Below are 14945 nucleotides of genomic sequence, written 5' to 3' on the forward strand. Positions count from 1 at the left end.
ACTACTAATATACTGAAATATCTGCAGTTGTATTGTTGAGTAGCCTGGGCCTCTGTGTATTTGTATAAAAGGAAACAGAAAAATTAAGTTTAATTGTTACTGATAAGATGGTGGTTCAAACAGTTGCATCTCCTGAGTAACTGGAAAAATCATGAAACAAACACTAACTTGCAGTTTTCCTTTAAAAAAATCCCTCTCATCACCTTTTCATGCCTGCTGCAGTAGGTAACAATTCTTGGTCATTTAAAAATTGTGAGTGTTCATTATATAGGCAGAATTGAGCATGTAGCCAGTCTTTAGAATGGACCAGCATACAAAGAGCAAGGGATTGTGTGACACTCTTGGAATTGTGACAAACCTGTACAGCCCACAACTGGCTCACACTTTGAAGAGGGTATTTTTATTTTGTGGTTTGCTTATTGAGAAAGTTAGAGCTACACTAAAAATCAAAGGGTAATTAGGAGCAACAGAGTATTCAACAAACACAGTTGTACCACCTGGGATCAAGCACTGTAACTCAGCAATTCCACTCCATCAGTGGCCAGCAGCAAATACATGAAATATATACATTATATTTATATATACACTGAAAAGGGAAACAAATTCCAATGCCTCTCTCATCTTCCATGGATCTGCCACTGTGGGACTCTAAAGCACAGGGAGCACTCAATGAGGGTTTTTCTGCTAACTTGCTTGGTGGTTTTTTAAAAACTGCAGTATCTAGAGTGCTCTGTGATACCAAATTCCACAGCTTAACAATGCTGCAAATAAACTTCACCTGCTCCTTTCCTCCCTCCCAGCCTTTTCCAAAGGTATGGACAGAGAACACAGCTGCTCCCCAGTCACTGTCCCTGTGCCACTGACAATGTTATCAATGTTGGCAAATCCTACTGGATTCCTCTGTCCCTCATGCAGCATCTCCCAGCAGAGGAGACCCAGGCTAACCAGCTCTTTGTGTTATGGAGAGCAGTACTTTGAAATCCTGCTCTCCTCATATCACTGGGAGAAATGTAATAACTACAATCACAGACTCAAAACCAACTGAAAGGTAGAGAATGGCATGTTTTCAGTTTTATTCTCTATTTCTGTTCTGTTTCTTCACACTTGGTTGGCTTTACTGAATGCCACTAAGCATTGAGCTGACATTTTCCAAGAATCATAACAGCTCTAAGCTCATCCCTCTGTAGTATTAACGAGTACAGAGCTGATCACTGGAAATGCAAATTAGGAACATTCCCTCCCTAAGTAATTGCCATGCATTTAATCAGCACTGAATCTCACATGCTGCTTTAGCTGCCCACTAATATGAAGTCCTTTTCCAACAACAAAACATTAGCAGTGTAAACAGAGAAACCAAATCTTGAAACATACACAGTTCTGAGTTTTGAGGTAAACATGATGCTGCTTCAGATCAGTATTTTCACCCAGCTTTCAAAGAGGCTGTTTCCAAGTCAGCCTCCAGATGGAAACAGTGCACTCATTACAGCAGTCTAACAGATTCTTAGTCACTCAAATCCTGATAATTATTTTATCTAACCAAGTAATGTTTTGGCAATCTTTCCAGGACAAAAATCACATTGATACCCAGTAAAAACCTCACACTCATGGTTACAGCAGTTTGTTTATGAAAACCATGGCAGGAAAATCTGTAAGAAATTTCAACTCACCTTGAGATCACACGTGGTGTTAAGCAGCAGGTTGGAAGGTTTGAGGTCACGGTGAAGCACATTGGCTGAGTGGATATATTTTAAGCCTCTCAGAATCTGGTAAAGGAAGTAACAAATGTGGTCATTGCTGAGGTGTTGAGTCTTTAGGAGCTTGTAAAGATCTGTCTCCATAAGATCTTGCACAATGTATCTGTGGGGTATTAGATGTAAGGCAGCAAAAAAACTCGGTGTCATATCAGGTATCAACAGACAGTACCCAAGGAAACCTCTAGAACATCTTTTCTCTCTTATTTGTCTGATGACAATTATGACATTGTGTAGATGATTCTTGCTTTAGAAGCTTGGAATCCAATCAATCCTGATACATGATGCAGCCCTTTATAGAATAAAAAGGCACCAGCATGTCATCCTCTCAAATTAATCATCATAAACCTCTATTTCTTCATAGTAGAGCTTGACTTTTATTGGAATCTCAATTTCATCTCATTCCTATCCTGCTTGCCAAGAAACAAATGGTGTTTTTTGGTTAATGAGTAATAAGCTTCCAAGATACTTGTTTGTAATTGCATAAAAGCAGGACTGTGTAGATCTCATCATTTCTGATCAATTTTCTCTACCATCTCCTCACTTTAAAAATTCAGCTGTTCTTCTCTACTCTATATATATTTATTATGCTACATTAAACACAACAGTTCTCCTCTTACCAAAATTAATACCCAATATACTCATTCAGATTATTTTTTAAATAAGATTGTAATGAAAATTAAAAGAAGGGTCTTTTTTGGTTTTTTTTGCTTCAACAGGAATGAGTTGAGTAAAATTTTCTTCCCCCGTAATTCAAGAACATTTGAGACAATTATAGCAGAGTCTGGACATTTGAGTTTCTCATCAAAGCAACCAGTTGTAACAGCAGCTCTACTAAGGGCAAATATAGTTTTAGAATGATATGACTAAACTAATTCTTCTCTAGAATGTTGAGTTCTTTGCCTTGGAAGATAGAAATTAATTCTTTCTTTTCCCTTAAACTAGTGCTCATCTACATCAAAACTACAAACTGATCAAATACTATTAACTTCCCTTTTGATTTACAATAATAGAAGCCAACTTTTATTAATATTTGGGAAGGAAGAGCATGAAGGGGAAAAACAATCAAAAGAGAAGAGGCAACCATTACTAATGATGCCAAAAACACTTTGAAAGGATACACATCTTTCATCTGTTCAATAGTTGGAGCTCTGATAATGTCATTTATTCCAATAATATTCTCATGCCTGAAGCGCAGCAGGATCTTGATCTCTCTCAGAGTTCTCTGGCAGTATGTCTGGTGCTCAAAAGGACTGATTTTCTTTATAGCAACTCGAACTTTGTTGACGTTATCATAAGCAGAACTAGAAGAGAATCAATAACATCAATTACAAAGAACATTAATTAAATTCAGAAAGAAAGAATGTGAATTCATTTAATACAGGGGTGGTGCATTTTGTTTACATTTATTTTTATCAAATGGGGAGAGGTGACAGTGACACATCTTTTAGTTTGGTGAACTGACAAAGCACTGTTGTTCTTTCACCAGCCTATTTGGGTCTCTACCCATTGGCTTTCCCAGCTGACTTGGAGTCTCTGATTCATGGGTCCTGCACAAAGGAAAAGGTATTTGTTATTTGTCCTCTTTATCAGCCTGTGCAACAACCAAGTCTGAGTTTTTTTCTACATGCTGCAATCATGAGAAGTTTGAGAAAGTTCATCCAGAGTTAACCCATTCACTGTGGGGTGCAGAAAACCCTTCAGAAATCATCTCTTGAGCAGCAGAATACCACATCCTGTGTCCAGACCCACAAGTAAGAGCAGTTGTCACAATCTTTCATGCTTCCCTCAAACTACACTGTCAGCACCTCCACAACAGACATGGAAGAACCAAAGGGATGGAGAATTTGTGACAACACCTTGCCAAGGGCAATTCCAAGGTAAGCAGAGTTTGAGGAAAGCAAGCTGTATCAGGCACACACATGGAGTGGGAGCAGGCAGCAGCACAACGGGGATCACAGTGGCTGTGAGCCATGGTGAGGAGCTCACTGCCTCCTACATTTCCATGGCTCCTTCCAGGAGCTCAGAACTCCATTCCCAGCTACACCAACAAACAGGCTCAATAAACAGTATCTCTGTTCAACATGCCTATGCATTCATGAAGAGTATCACAGCCTGAGCCTAACTGAAAGTCTCAGTAAAAGCTGAGACTTGATTTTCTAAATATCATACCTGATTTTCTAAATTCTGGACTATGAATCCTAACAAGTTTTAGTATGTTTTCTATGGTCTTGTTTATAAAAATGACAAAGCATCTCACTATCATAAACTCTACTGTATAAGTATATGTTAAATTAATTAATTAAAATTTAGATGTGTTTGTATGATTCTTGTCCCTACTCAAGCCTGCTACTGAATTATTAGGAAATTAAAAAATTAATCAAGCCTACATTCCATACATTTTTGTTAGCCTCAACTATTTAATATAAAAAAAGAATCATACTAGCTGAGGAGGCTTTACATCCTACCAGTTTTCTACAATTGAGTCCCAGAACCTCTTTGATACCCTTTTAATTTGCCTTTCTCTGCTGAGATGTCCAGGTGCCTGGTGACCAGGTAAAGCAGAATAACATGCAAAAATCCAATTAAAAAAGGAGAACTTAGAGGAATTCAAATGCCTGGCCACATCAAGGCTCTTTGACAACTCAGCAGAACTATGGTGTAACAAGGTGTTTTTGAGATGGTACTGTCATCATTGGATGAAAAACTGTTTAAAATTTCTCACTTTCATTATTCAAATGGGCATATAATTCAGTCAATTAGGGTCATCAGGAAGATCTTCATACAGCTCATGCAGTTACATCTGTAACTGTAACATCCTTTTTGCACAGTTTTCCCACTCAATCCCTTTGACCTGCCTGCATCCCCAACCCTGACCTGTACCATTTTTTTGCCTCAAGAAACACTGAACTCAAATGCTCCATGGGAAGCTTTGAAATGCCACATGCTGAGCAAGTATTCATTACAACTGTTGCTGCTGCATATGTATAGATAACACATTAGCAGTTCCTCAGTCCCAAAATAGATAATAACCAAGTGCTGTAAGTGGAACTTGGCATCGCCTCCAAGAGCACTTGGGCTCCAGTAATTTTCTTAGCTCATCACCTGTGGTGTTTACAATAGACCAGTGAGGTCTGTCACAAGCAGAAAACAAAACCAGAAATAACTCTGAAGCACAAACAACCTGGATTTGGGAAAGAAATGAAAGAATCCTACGGGCCATTTCATCATTATAAACAAACCTCCTGTCTCCTCCTCTGTACTGACCTGAGCATTTTTTCTGCCACAATGCAGAGTCTTACTTCCTTTCAAAGGACTTGACACCAGCAGCTATGCAGAGTACAAAAAGGCAAAATGCCAATATTTACCCATTGATGCTGCTTAAATAAAAGCTCCCAGTCTCTTAAAATATTCGATAAATCAGTTATTGCTTTGCAAGGGTTGCTTATTGAGGGAAAATACGTTATCTTTCCTTGTACAGATTAAATGAACATTATTTCATCAATTAAACATACCGAGATTTCCTCTCTTGTAGTGTTTCACCTACAGGCCTAAGCATTACTTAGCAAAAGGTTTATGCTGTCATAAATGATGGCTAATGAAAAGGATGGCTAACTTTGCTTTCTGATGGTTCAATTATAATACACCTGGTTCACTGAGGAAAAAAAGCTGCATATCTGGAATAAAGATGCAATCAGTTTCCAAGGTACCTTCTCCATACAGTCATCTCTTGCACAGCTAAGCTTCCATTGCCTCAGCTGAGGGGAGCAAAACTGAAATATTGTCTAGTTGAAAAATTAAAAGGGACACTGGATTTATTTCTCATGTCATATTTTTTGAAATATAAGCCTTTCTGTAAGTTGATTAAACATCCAAGAGATTATCTCAACTTCTATGAGCAAGAAGCTAATCATACAAGCAGTCACGTACACTTGCTGGTGCATAATATTTTAAATGTCATGCATAATGCAGGTACACTGAGCATCTGTATTACCTAGTTAACACCATTTCACATTCTCAGCCACAGCCCTTAAAGCACATACTGCTTAAGTAAACTCTGTGACCCTTTAAAAATGCTTTCTCGATTTGACACGTGCTATAGGAAAGTGTCAAAGCTGCACATGAGGCTGAACTTTAGTGGAACTGAAGTGTCAGGCTACAACCAGAGCCCTCCTATGAAGCCCTATGGAAAGAAGTGACTGACGATGCAGGAAAGCCCTTCCACTCCCAGACCTGGCTCCTTTGTAGGGCAGACTGAGCCACTCTCAAGCGTTCCCTCCATCCCACCAGCAGCAGATTGACACACTCCTCCCAGAGCTCTGCTGCAGGAATGTGCTGCTCAGAGTCTGCATCCCAGTAGCTGCAAACAAAACCTCCCTGAAGGAGCAATGCAGGCCGCGGTGCATCTCCCTGCAGCCCGTGCACGGCTCGTCTCTGCGGGCTGCAGCCGCAATTACCGATCTCATGTGCAGCTCCTGATCGCCCGTGCTCCCCCTGCAGTCCGACCGGGATCAGCTCCACAGCACATCCTAAATTTAGATTATTTGCATTCTGGCAGTGCTGTCCCAGTGTGCACAGTGTAACCTCTTTGTCTGGGCTGCCAGATTCTACTAAACCAAACAACAGCTGGTTATATTTGCAATGAAGCAGTTAACTGGGACATCTTCTGAAGTCAGGAATACTTTCTATTATCTTGACTTTTTTTCCAGAGGAAAAAAAAAATCTGTGAAGTGGGAAAAACAGTTCTCTTATTAAGAACTCTTGGAGTGCCAGTTTATTGCTTTTAGCTTCTAATCGTTAAGCACATGTACTGATCATCACCCACAGAACTGTCCCATTATGATGAATCTAGACACCAACACCTTCAATATTTAGAAGGGAGGATTTATTTCCACCCCAATCATGTGCAGTCTCACAAGCTGAAGCAAGCATTGAGCTGTGAGTGCTATTTATCTGTAATGTGATTAATTTAAATATAGATTTTGCAACTGCCCAACTGTTGTAGCCACAACATTATTCCTATTTCAAGCCATGGTTACTAAACTGTGACAACCTGCAATGGCACCGTTATTTAGATACTTTGGCAACATCGTCTGAAAATCAATACAAGCCCGAGCAGCAGAGTTTATCATTCCCGATTTTAAGTATCTTGTAAATACATAAGAAAGTTTTGACTAAGTAAAACAAAATAAACAAATGAGCATTTATAACCCAAGAAGTTGCACCACATAACTTTTAAAGCCAGTTTTTATCCTTCTACTGTCTGGTACCAGCTTCCTTTTTAAGCAGAAGCGCAGGGCGGGGCCGCTTCCAGGAGCAGTGACCAGAGAGGCCCCGCGGCCCCGAGCCCACAGCGCTGCCCAGGCGGCCTCGGGCCCCTGTGCCGGGAAGGGAAGGGAAGGGAAGGGAAGGGAAGGGAAGGGAAGGGAAGGGAAGGGAAGGGAAGGGAAGGGAAGGGAAGGGAAGGGAAGGGAAGGGAAGGGAAGGGAAGGGAAGGGAAGGGAAGGGAAGGGAAGGGAAGGGAAGGGAAGGGAAGGGAAGGGAAGGGAAGGGAAGGGAAGGGAAGGGAAGGGAAGGGAAGGCAAGGCAAGGCAAGGCAAGGCAAGGCAAGGCAAGGCAAGGCAAGGCAAGGCAAGGCAAGGCAAGGCAAGGCAAGGCAAGGCAAGGCAAGGCAAGGCAAGGCAAGGCAAGGCAAGGCAAGGGAAGCTCTCGCCAGGCACGTGTGGCCCAGTGCCAAGCTCAGCCCCTCCTGCCCACAATGCCTGCTCCATGCTCCTCACCCATTGCTATTCCTCGCGTGTTGCACTGGGGCAGAGCTGGAACAAGTGAGAGCACGCTGCAGGAGAGGAGCCAACCCGGCAGTGCCTGCATCCCACACGGGGCTGGCCCTGCACACCAACAACAACTCCCTGCTCCTTCCCCCACCGCGGGATGTTCTCCCAGCATTTCCAGGATTATTCACCTCGTGGCTGCTTTACAGGCTGCTCTCAGCACACACACACAAAATACACAATGCTACCGGCAAACATCCTAATTACAACTCTAAATAAAAGACCGATTTGAAGTTTTAAAAGGATTCTTTTTTTTTTTTTTTAATGTTGCTGTGGAAACACGATTCCAAGGGCATATCCAGAGATAAGAATCTTTGTGAAATATTGGGTAATTCGGCTTACTCACAGAATAAGAAAGGCAAAAATAATTCCCAGCAAGCAAGCTGATATACAGAGATCTTTAATCTTTTCATTCAGTCCACATTTAGCTCAATCACGGACATTTCCACAACACGCCGACATTGATCAAGTTACAATGCAAATAGCTTAAACTTATTTTTAATACTCCTGTAAATACAATAATGCAATTTTATGACACAGTAACAACCACCCTAACAGACTGTTCGCTACAATTGTTGGGGATGGGGAAGGTGGTTGCAAAAGTGCAGATTTGCAGAGGGTTTTGGGTATTTTGTTTGGAGCTGTTTATTTAATAATCAGATGTTAACCCTTGCAGATTCTTCAGAATAATTACTTTCTTCTTCTACATGATTGAACCACAGAGAGCAGCTACAGTGTATGACTTTTTAAATAAAGAGAAAAAACTGGAAAAAGAATAAAAATAGTCAAAGACTATTTGAGGACACTGAGTAATTTGTCATTTTTACACTGTTGAATGTATTTTTTGTAGCCAACTGTAAACACCTACGTTTACTAGAAATATTTGTTACTTTCCTCCATTTATTCATAATATTTTGAAGACAAGTGTATTATTCATTAGACTTTTTATTAGCATTAATTTACAAAATCAGCACCTGGTTTTAGAAGGAACAAGTGCCTACTTATATTGGGATATATTTGCCATGTTTCAAGAAATCTATTTATAAAAAGACAACCCATGTCACAGTTTCATTTTGATTTCTCAGCTTTCTCTAGAAGAGGTTCTCAATAACAAAGCATTTCTCAGGTTTGTCAGCTGAGAATTCAGGAAATAAACTACAGAAACAGGGGCATCTTAAAACACTTCTACTTTCCTCCATTAAACATTTAATTTTACAGACTAACCCCTGCCATGGAGGAAAGTCAGCAATCCATGAAAATGGAGGTATCTCACTATTACATTCTTTAAAAAACAACAAATAAAAAACCAACAAGGGAGAAAGGAAATATGATTTCTGAACCAGTGCCCTTTATTGTATCACAGGTCCATAGCAAGGTGCCCATTGAAGCTGAACTGGAGCTGCAGACCCCACTGTGCTTTTAGTGAACCTCTGAGGCTTTCTGGGTCAAACTGGACCAGCACTGCCTCCACCTCTGCCCCTGCTGCTTCAGGCACCTTCCTTTTAACAATCCAAACCACTCCTGACAGGAAAGCTTCCTGCTACAATTACACCAACTCCTTCCTCCCATGACAAAGGTGAATAATGACTCTGAAGTGATTTTACTCAGATCTGATCTACTGCAGGTTTCTGCCCTTCACACCACAAAATCTTAAGGCACTTTCATAACTTCCTAAGATTTGCTTTCATTTAATTTCATTTCATTGTATCTGCTCAAATGAATCTAATTCATACTGGTGAGACACTGGCACAGGTTTCCCAGAGCAGCTGTGGATGCCCCATCCCTGCAGGTGTCCCAGACCAGGCTGGAGAGGGCCTGGAGCATCCTGGTCCCTGCAGGGGCTGGCTCTACTTCATCCTTAAGGTCCCTTCCAACTCAAACCACTGTAGGCTCTAATAGGTTACAAAGGCACAATTTTATTTTTCAGAATTTGAAAAGCAGTATTTGATGGATCCTTGCAAAAAATTAAATTTCAAGCTACTTACTATGCACATAATAATTACTTAATAGTATAATTCCTTAGTCACTCCTAGGATTTTGAAAACGAACAGCTAGTCATGCAAAATGGAGTCTGTTAAATTAATTACTTTTGCCAGAAGCTCAGTCAATTCATAATCCTGGGTGTGGCAGACCAGATGATTTGTGTTTTGTTAGCACCTACTAAACAGAGCTATGAAGAGCAGCAGTTCTAGAACTACACCTTAATACTGGCATTAGAAAAATACTGGCCATTCCACCTAAGGTTCTGTATCATTTGGCTAAATATGTTATTTAATTTTATGGTGCTTTGATTAATCTTAGTTGTTTGGAAAAAAATCAATTCTCTTCTAACGTGTATTTTTCTTTCTATACCTTCAGCTGTACAACACTGACTTCAAACCACCACATATGCCTACTCTGTTTTTTGCCACTTCAAGTTGGTCTTCAGAAAATAGAAAGCTCTTACATCTCACTTTATCTACTTCTTCCCTTCCCACTTCCCTTCCTTATTTTAGAGGTTTACTGGTTCTCCACTGCCAGTATTTCCTTTGATAGCACTGATGCCAAATTTAACAAACTTCACTACGTTTAAAGGCCCCTTGGCATCTGTGAAATAAATTAATTCCAAAGGCACCAACTGCTTTCGATAAAATATCACAATATTAAATAGCACTATCTTTCTCCTCTGTATATAAATTCCTGTGGGAATGAATTTTGGGCTAAAATTGTAAGAGCTCAGCAACATGAGCCAACCTAAGGTCTCAGTGAATTCAAAGGAGGGGCTGTGGTTCACCCTCCCTTTTATGCCTCACATCCCTGCCCTTTCTCACTTTTTTTGTTGGAGCAGTGCCTTTGTGTCAGTTCAGAGAACTAAAGCAGCTCCAAGTTGAAGCAGGAACAGAAGAAGCTTTACCTGCACAGTCCTATTCCCTTCCTGTGTCAGCACCAGCACTCACAGGGCTTTGTGTCCATCATTTCAATTTTATTTTTTTATGAAGTCACTCTTCAGCTACACCAGCTTTCCAACACAGCAAATGCTCCAGCTGTGCAGGCCCCAGCACAGGAGAGGAGGGAGTGACAGGAGAGGAGGGAGTGACAGAGCAGAGGCACGGAGGGCAGAGCTGCCCCCGCAGCAGCAGCACAGCCCCAGATCAGCACAGCTCAGCCTGCAAGGCTCAGCCCTCCCACAGCCATGGATGAGGTGCCCAACTCCTGCCCCGTGCTTAAGGCTCCTCAAGGGGCAGCAAAAACCCACCAGGACAGCAAAATCATCACTGTTACTCCAGAGCCTGGAAAACAACCAGCACATCCCCAAGCAGCAAAGGAGGAATAGTAAATGTGTGCAGGAAACACTTCCCCTTTCCTAGAGAGAAGGGAGAGCACAACCAGAGAGCTGTGAGTGGTGATAGGACTAACAAATCCTCCAGTGTGGTTTAGTCTTTTGTCTGCTAAGGTTCTAATTTGACTTATATCCCAGATACTCCTCCTAAAATCAGCTTATTTAATTGATTCCACACCACATAAATCTTCAGAAGAGATAGTTCACAGTATTTCGTTCCAACAGAAAACAGAACAAAATCATCCATGCACATTCAAAAGCAGAGATTTTTCTAAACCTGATGTAGAAACATCAGGTTTAGAATTTTGCATTTTCAGTGCAAAATGGAAACTATCCCAAAGCTCTGATGAAAACAAGGTCACTGCCACTGTCCACTCTGCCATGGTTGGTTCAGTATTTCCCTTGCAAACCAAAACAACCAAACCACGAGCAGTGAGTGTGCATCTCACCACCATCAGCAGTTACTTCCCTTTGTGTAAGATTACAAGGCATTTTCTAAATGTTTTTTCCATGTTTCTAAAGAGACATGGCAACAGTAAACCCTCAGCATATTCACAGCTTGGTGCTTTGTTCAGAGGAGGTATCAGCACTAAGACATGTTGGCTCCAGTAGTTGAAAGGAAGCTATTTCACAATTATGAAACACTCAAAAAATCCAATATGAAAGTCAACCTGAATGTCATTTGGGATATTTTGCAACATCCAAATCCCAATAAAAACGGGCAAATTCCAGACTGAAGCATTTTGGGGAGTATTGATTTGGAGTGCTCAAATGACCTGAAATTTTACTCAGGACACATCAGCAATATTTGGTGAAGCAATCTGCCTCCTTCTGAAGAAGCAAGAAGTGAAGTACTGCAGTGGCAGCTGCAAACGTTAAGAAAAACTGCAAAATGAAGTAATTGCACATTATAAACTGCAGCCTAATTGCAAGCTGCTCGTACTTAAAACATACCCACAACACAGACCAATTACTTTCCACCATGTAACAAAAACTCTCATTTGCATCCTAATCACCACAGAGTATTTCAGTATTTTATGAAAATTCTCTTAAAATACAAAAGAAGGACTTCCAGGAGAAGAGATTTCCACTTGGGGAGTTTAGGTTGTGATTTTGGGTACTGCAAACAGACGGACAGTAAAAGCATGTGCACAAACAACTCTGCTAAAACTGAACTGCCATGAAGATTCTGCCCAAATCTAACAGAAAAATATTTCTACTCCAGCCTTTCTCCAAGACAGATACACACAAAGCAGAATTGAACGCAGCAGTGCGAGGGGCACGGCCCAAGGCCGGGCGGCCGGGAGGGTCACGGGGGCTGCGGAGGAGCCGGGGCTGTCCCTGCCCGGCCCTCCCGGCGGAAACGGGCGGGGACAGGAATGCTGTGAAACAGAAACCGAGTCCTGCACCCCGATGGAGCACAGGAAACCCTGCCAAAGGACCGAACAAATCAAATCAAATCACGCTATCTGAATCAGTGACATTTAGTACAAGCTGTAATTATCTTACCCATCTACCTGCTCAAAGCTGACAACGAACTGCGTTTGGTTTTTTGCGCACCGTGCAAAAAGATGAGTTTGAGAATAGCTCAAACATTTACCCAAACGTTGTACTAAAGCAAAGGAAAACAAGCTCTCTACTGAAAAGATTTATCCACAAGCAAAGCAGCATCTTTAATAACCATCCTGCTAATTAACAAAACACAGATTTCACACAGATAAATCACCTGAAATGAACTGTACTGCTGAATTTCATATTATTACACTATTATTTTTATTTCCCTTACAACACAAAAACATAGAAGCTATACTTTTGAATACATTTATAGCTCCATTATTTATACACTTCATTTGAGTGATCTGGAAATGAAAATAAAATACAATTGAAATCACTTAATAAAATGTTTCTGGGTTTGGGATTTTTTTCCTGATATTATTTTAAAAGTTCCTAAAATACTTCACTTTAAGTGAAATCCTTCTCCAAATTACCAGAACATCCAACTTCATCCACAGCAGTGCCAGCTCCCAGTGATGAAGGCTGAACAAGGACTGAGCTGTGCTGTGTGCATACCCAGCAGGTCAAGGGACTGATTCCTGCTGTGAGGGCACATCTGGAATTCTGCATCCAGTTTTCTTCCCTTCCAGTACTGGACCAAATCCAGCAGAAAACCATTAGGATGCATTGGGAGCTGAAGGATGTGACATGAAAGAAAAAAAATTGAAAAAACTGGGTTTGTATAGGCTAGGAGGGGGAAAAGGGGTGGTGGTGAAAAATATCCAACTGCTCTTTTAAGTCACATAAAGGGGAATCACTGAGAACAGTGATCCAGATTCTTCTCAAAGAGTACAAAGGACAAGAGGGGATGGTCCCAAGTTGCAGCAAGGCAAACTCTCATGTTTTTAAGGGGAAAAGTATCACTGGACAATTGGTTTAACACTAAAACCAGAAGTTGCCCATAGATGTTGTAGAATCTCCATCCCTGGAGATTTTGGAAATACTCAGTGGAGATGTTGAGCAACTTGGACTAATTTTGACATCAGCCCTGCTTTGAGTAGGAGGTTGCACTACATGACCTCAGAAAGTCCCTTTCAACCTACGTTATGCTGTGAAATATTCCATAACAAGATGTCATAAAATATTTTCATTAAATACCAAATCAATCAGTTATTTTGATTTCTAGATCACAGCTGAAAACTGACAAAGCATCAACAGAAAAATCATTAAAAAAACCTTCGATGCTGGCGAGGTACTACTTTTCAACACAAGCTGAGCTCTACACCTACTCAGTTGGTAAAGCACCAACTCTTCTCTGGGCTGTAGATCCCTACCCCTGAACTAACAGAGCCTGGTGTCCTACAAATACACATTTCTAGTCTCAGGAGTAGCAATAAATCCATCTGTGAAACTGGGGCATGTCGTGTCTCCTCAGGGAGTCTGATTTCTCACATGTGACCCAATATAATCCCTTCCCCAGCGGAGCAGCACACAGGATCTCTTCACTCGAGCAAAACACCTATTTTTGTGAAACCTGCAGAATAACTTTCCATCTTTAAGACTTTTACCATCTGTCAGATTTGATGGAAGGCAGGCAACAGGTACTAGAATCCTATGCAGGGGTATGGGAGATGGGCAGATGCAGCCACAGACACACACGGTGAACATACAAGCCTTATTTCCTTAATAAAGCATGCTTCTAAGAAAACCCATAAGTTATCTCTGTCCCATGGGATGGATCATGCTGTGCTAGAAAAATGTGTATTTCCTCATAAAATGCAAGTGTCCACGAGCTGCACTCTTCAGCTAAGGCAGCATCCCATTGCTCTGGGCTGAGAGCACAAGTTCTGCCTCGTATCCTCCATGAACCTGGAAGGCAGCTCTGACACGAGCCAGGGGCTCCTGCCCGTCCCTGCTCTCAGCTTGCGGGGGCCACTGTCTGTCCATCCCCGGGGAGAGCAGGAAAAGCAGCTCCAGCTTCTCCTCTGGGCTCCCACGGCAGGTTAGGTAAGTGCCAGAAGCTTGAGTGACTGGAGGGAAGTGCTTCCATCTGCCTTCCCCCAGAGGGAAGAAGCTGATAACCAGCCACCAATTACACTCCCTAATTCCCTCCTCTGATCCTTGCACTGGGGCGGGTTGGCTGAGTTGTATCAGCTCCCTGCTGTCTTTATCACACAGACAGAACACGTTAATTAGCAGGAATTGACACGCAGACCCAACCTGTGCTCCCTAAAGCTCACACAAACAGGGCACGGACCCGGCACTGGCTCCGTGGTTAAAGGCTCTGTGTCTCTCTGGAGCAAGGCAAGAGTTAACAGAGCAAACACGAACGGCCCTTCCTGAGCAGCCACCGTGCTGACCCCCACACAGGATGCAAAATCCACCTTTTTATGTAACTCAAAAGAAAACTATTATGCAACCATCAATTCCATTCAAATTTCATGCTTTAATATCAATATCTATGCCTTGCAGATTGTTCTATTCCTGATTTCTTTCTGCTTTTAGTTTCTTTATTAATATGCTTCTCTTCATTTGAATTATTGATGCTCT

The 14945-nt window shown here is 41.6% G+C and overlaps 1 protein-coding gene across 1 annotated transcript in view; it reads right to left on the reverse strand.

Annotated features, from left to right (window-relative positions):
• The window catches only part of MAPK1 (mitogen-activated protein kinase 1), a 37436-nt gene that overhangs the window by 18232 nt on the left and 4259 nt on the right, over positions 1-14945 (reverse strand). The window contains exons 2-3 of the mRNA XM_059484873.1: positions 2873-3055; positions 1668-1857 (exon numbers count right to left, since the gene is read on the reverse strand). Coding sequence (XP_059340856.1) covers positions 1668-1857; positions 2873-3055 — 373 coding nt within the window. The remainder of the gene's footprint in view (positions 1-1667; positions 1858-2872; positions 3056-14945) is intronic.

The sequence above is a fragment of the Ammospiza nelsoni genome, chromosome 18 (genome assembly GCF_027579445.1).
Source record: "Ammospiza nelsoni isolate bAmmNel1 chromosome 18, bAmmNel1.pri, whole genome shotgun sequence".
Classification (NCBI taxonomy): Eukaryota; Metazoa; Chordata; class Aves; order Passeriformes; family Passerellidae; genus Ammospiza; species Ammospiza nelsoni.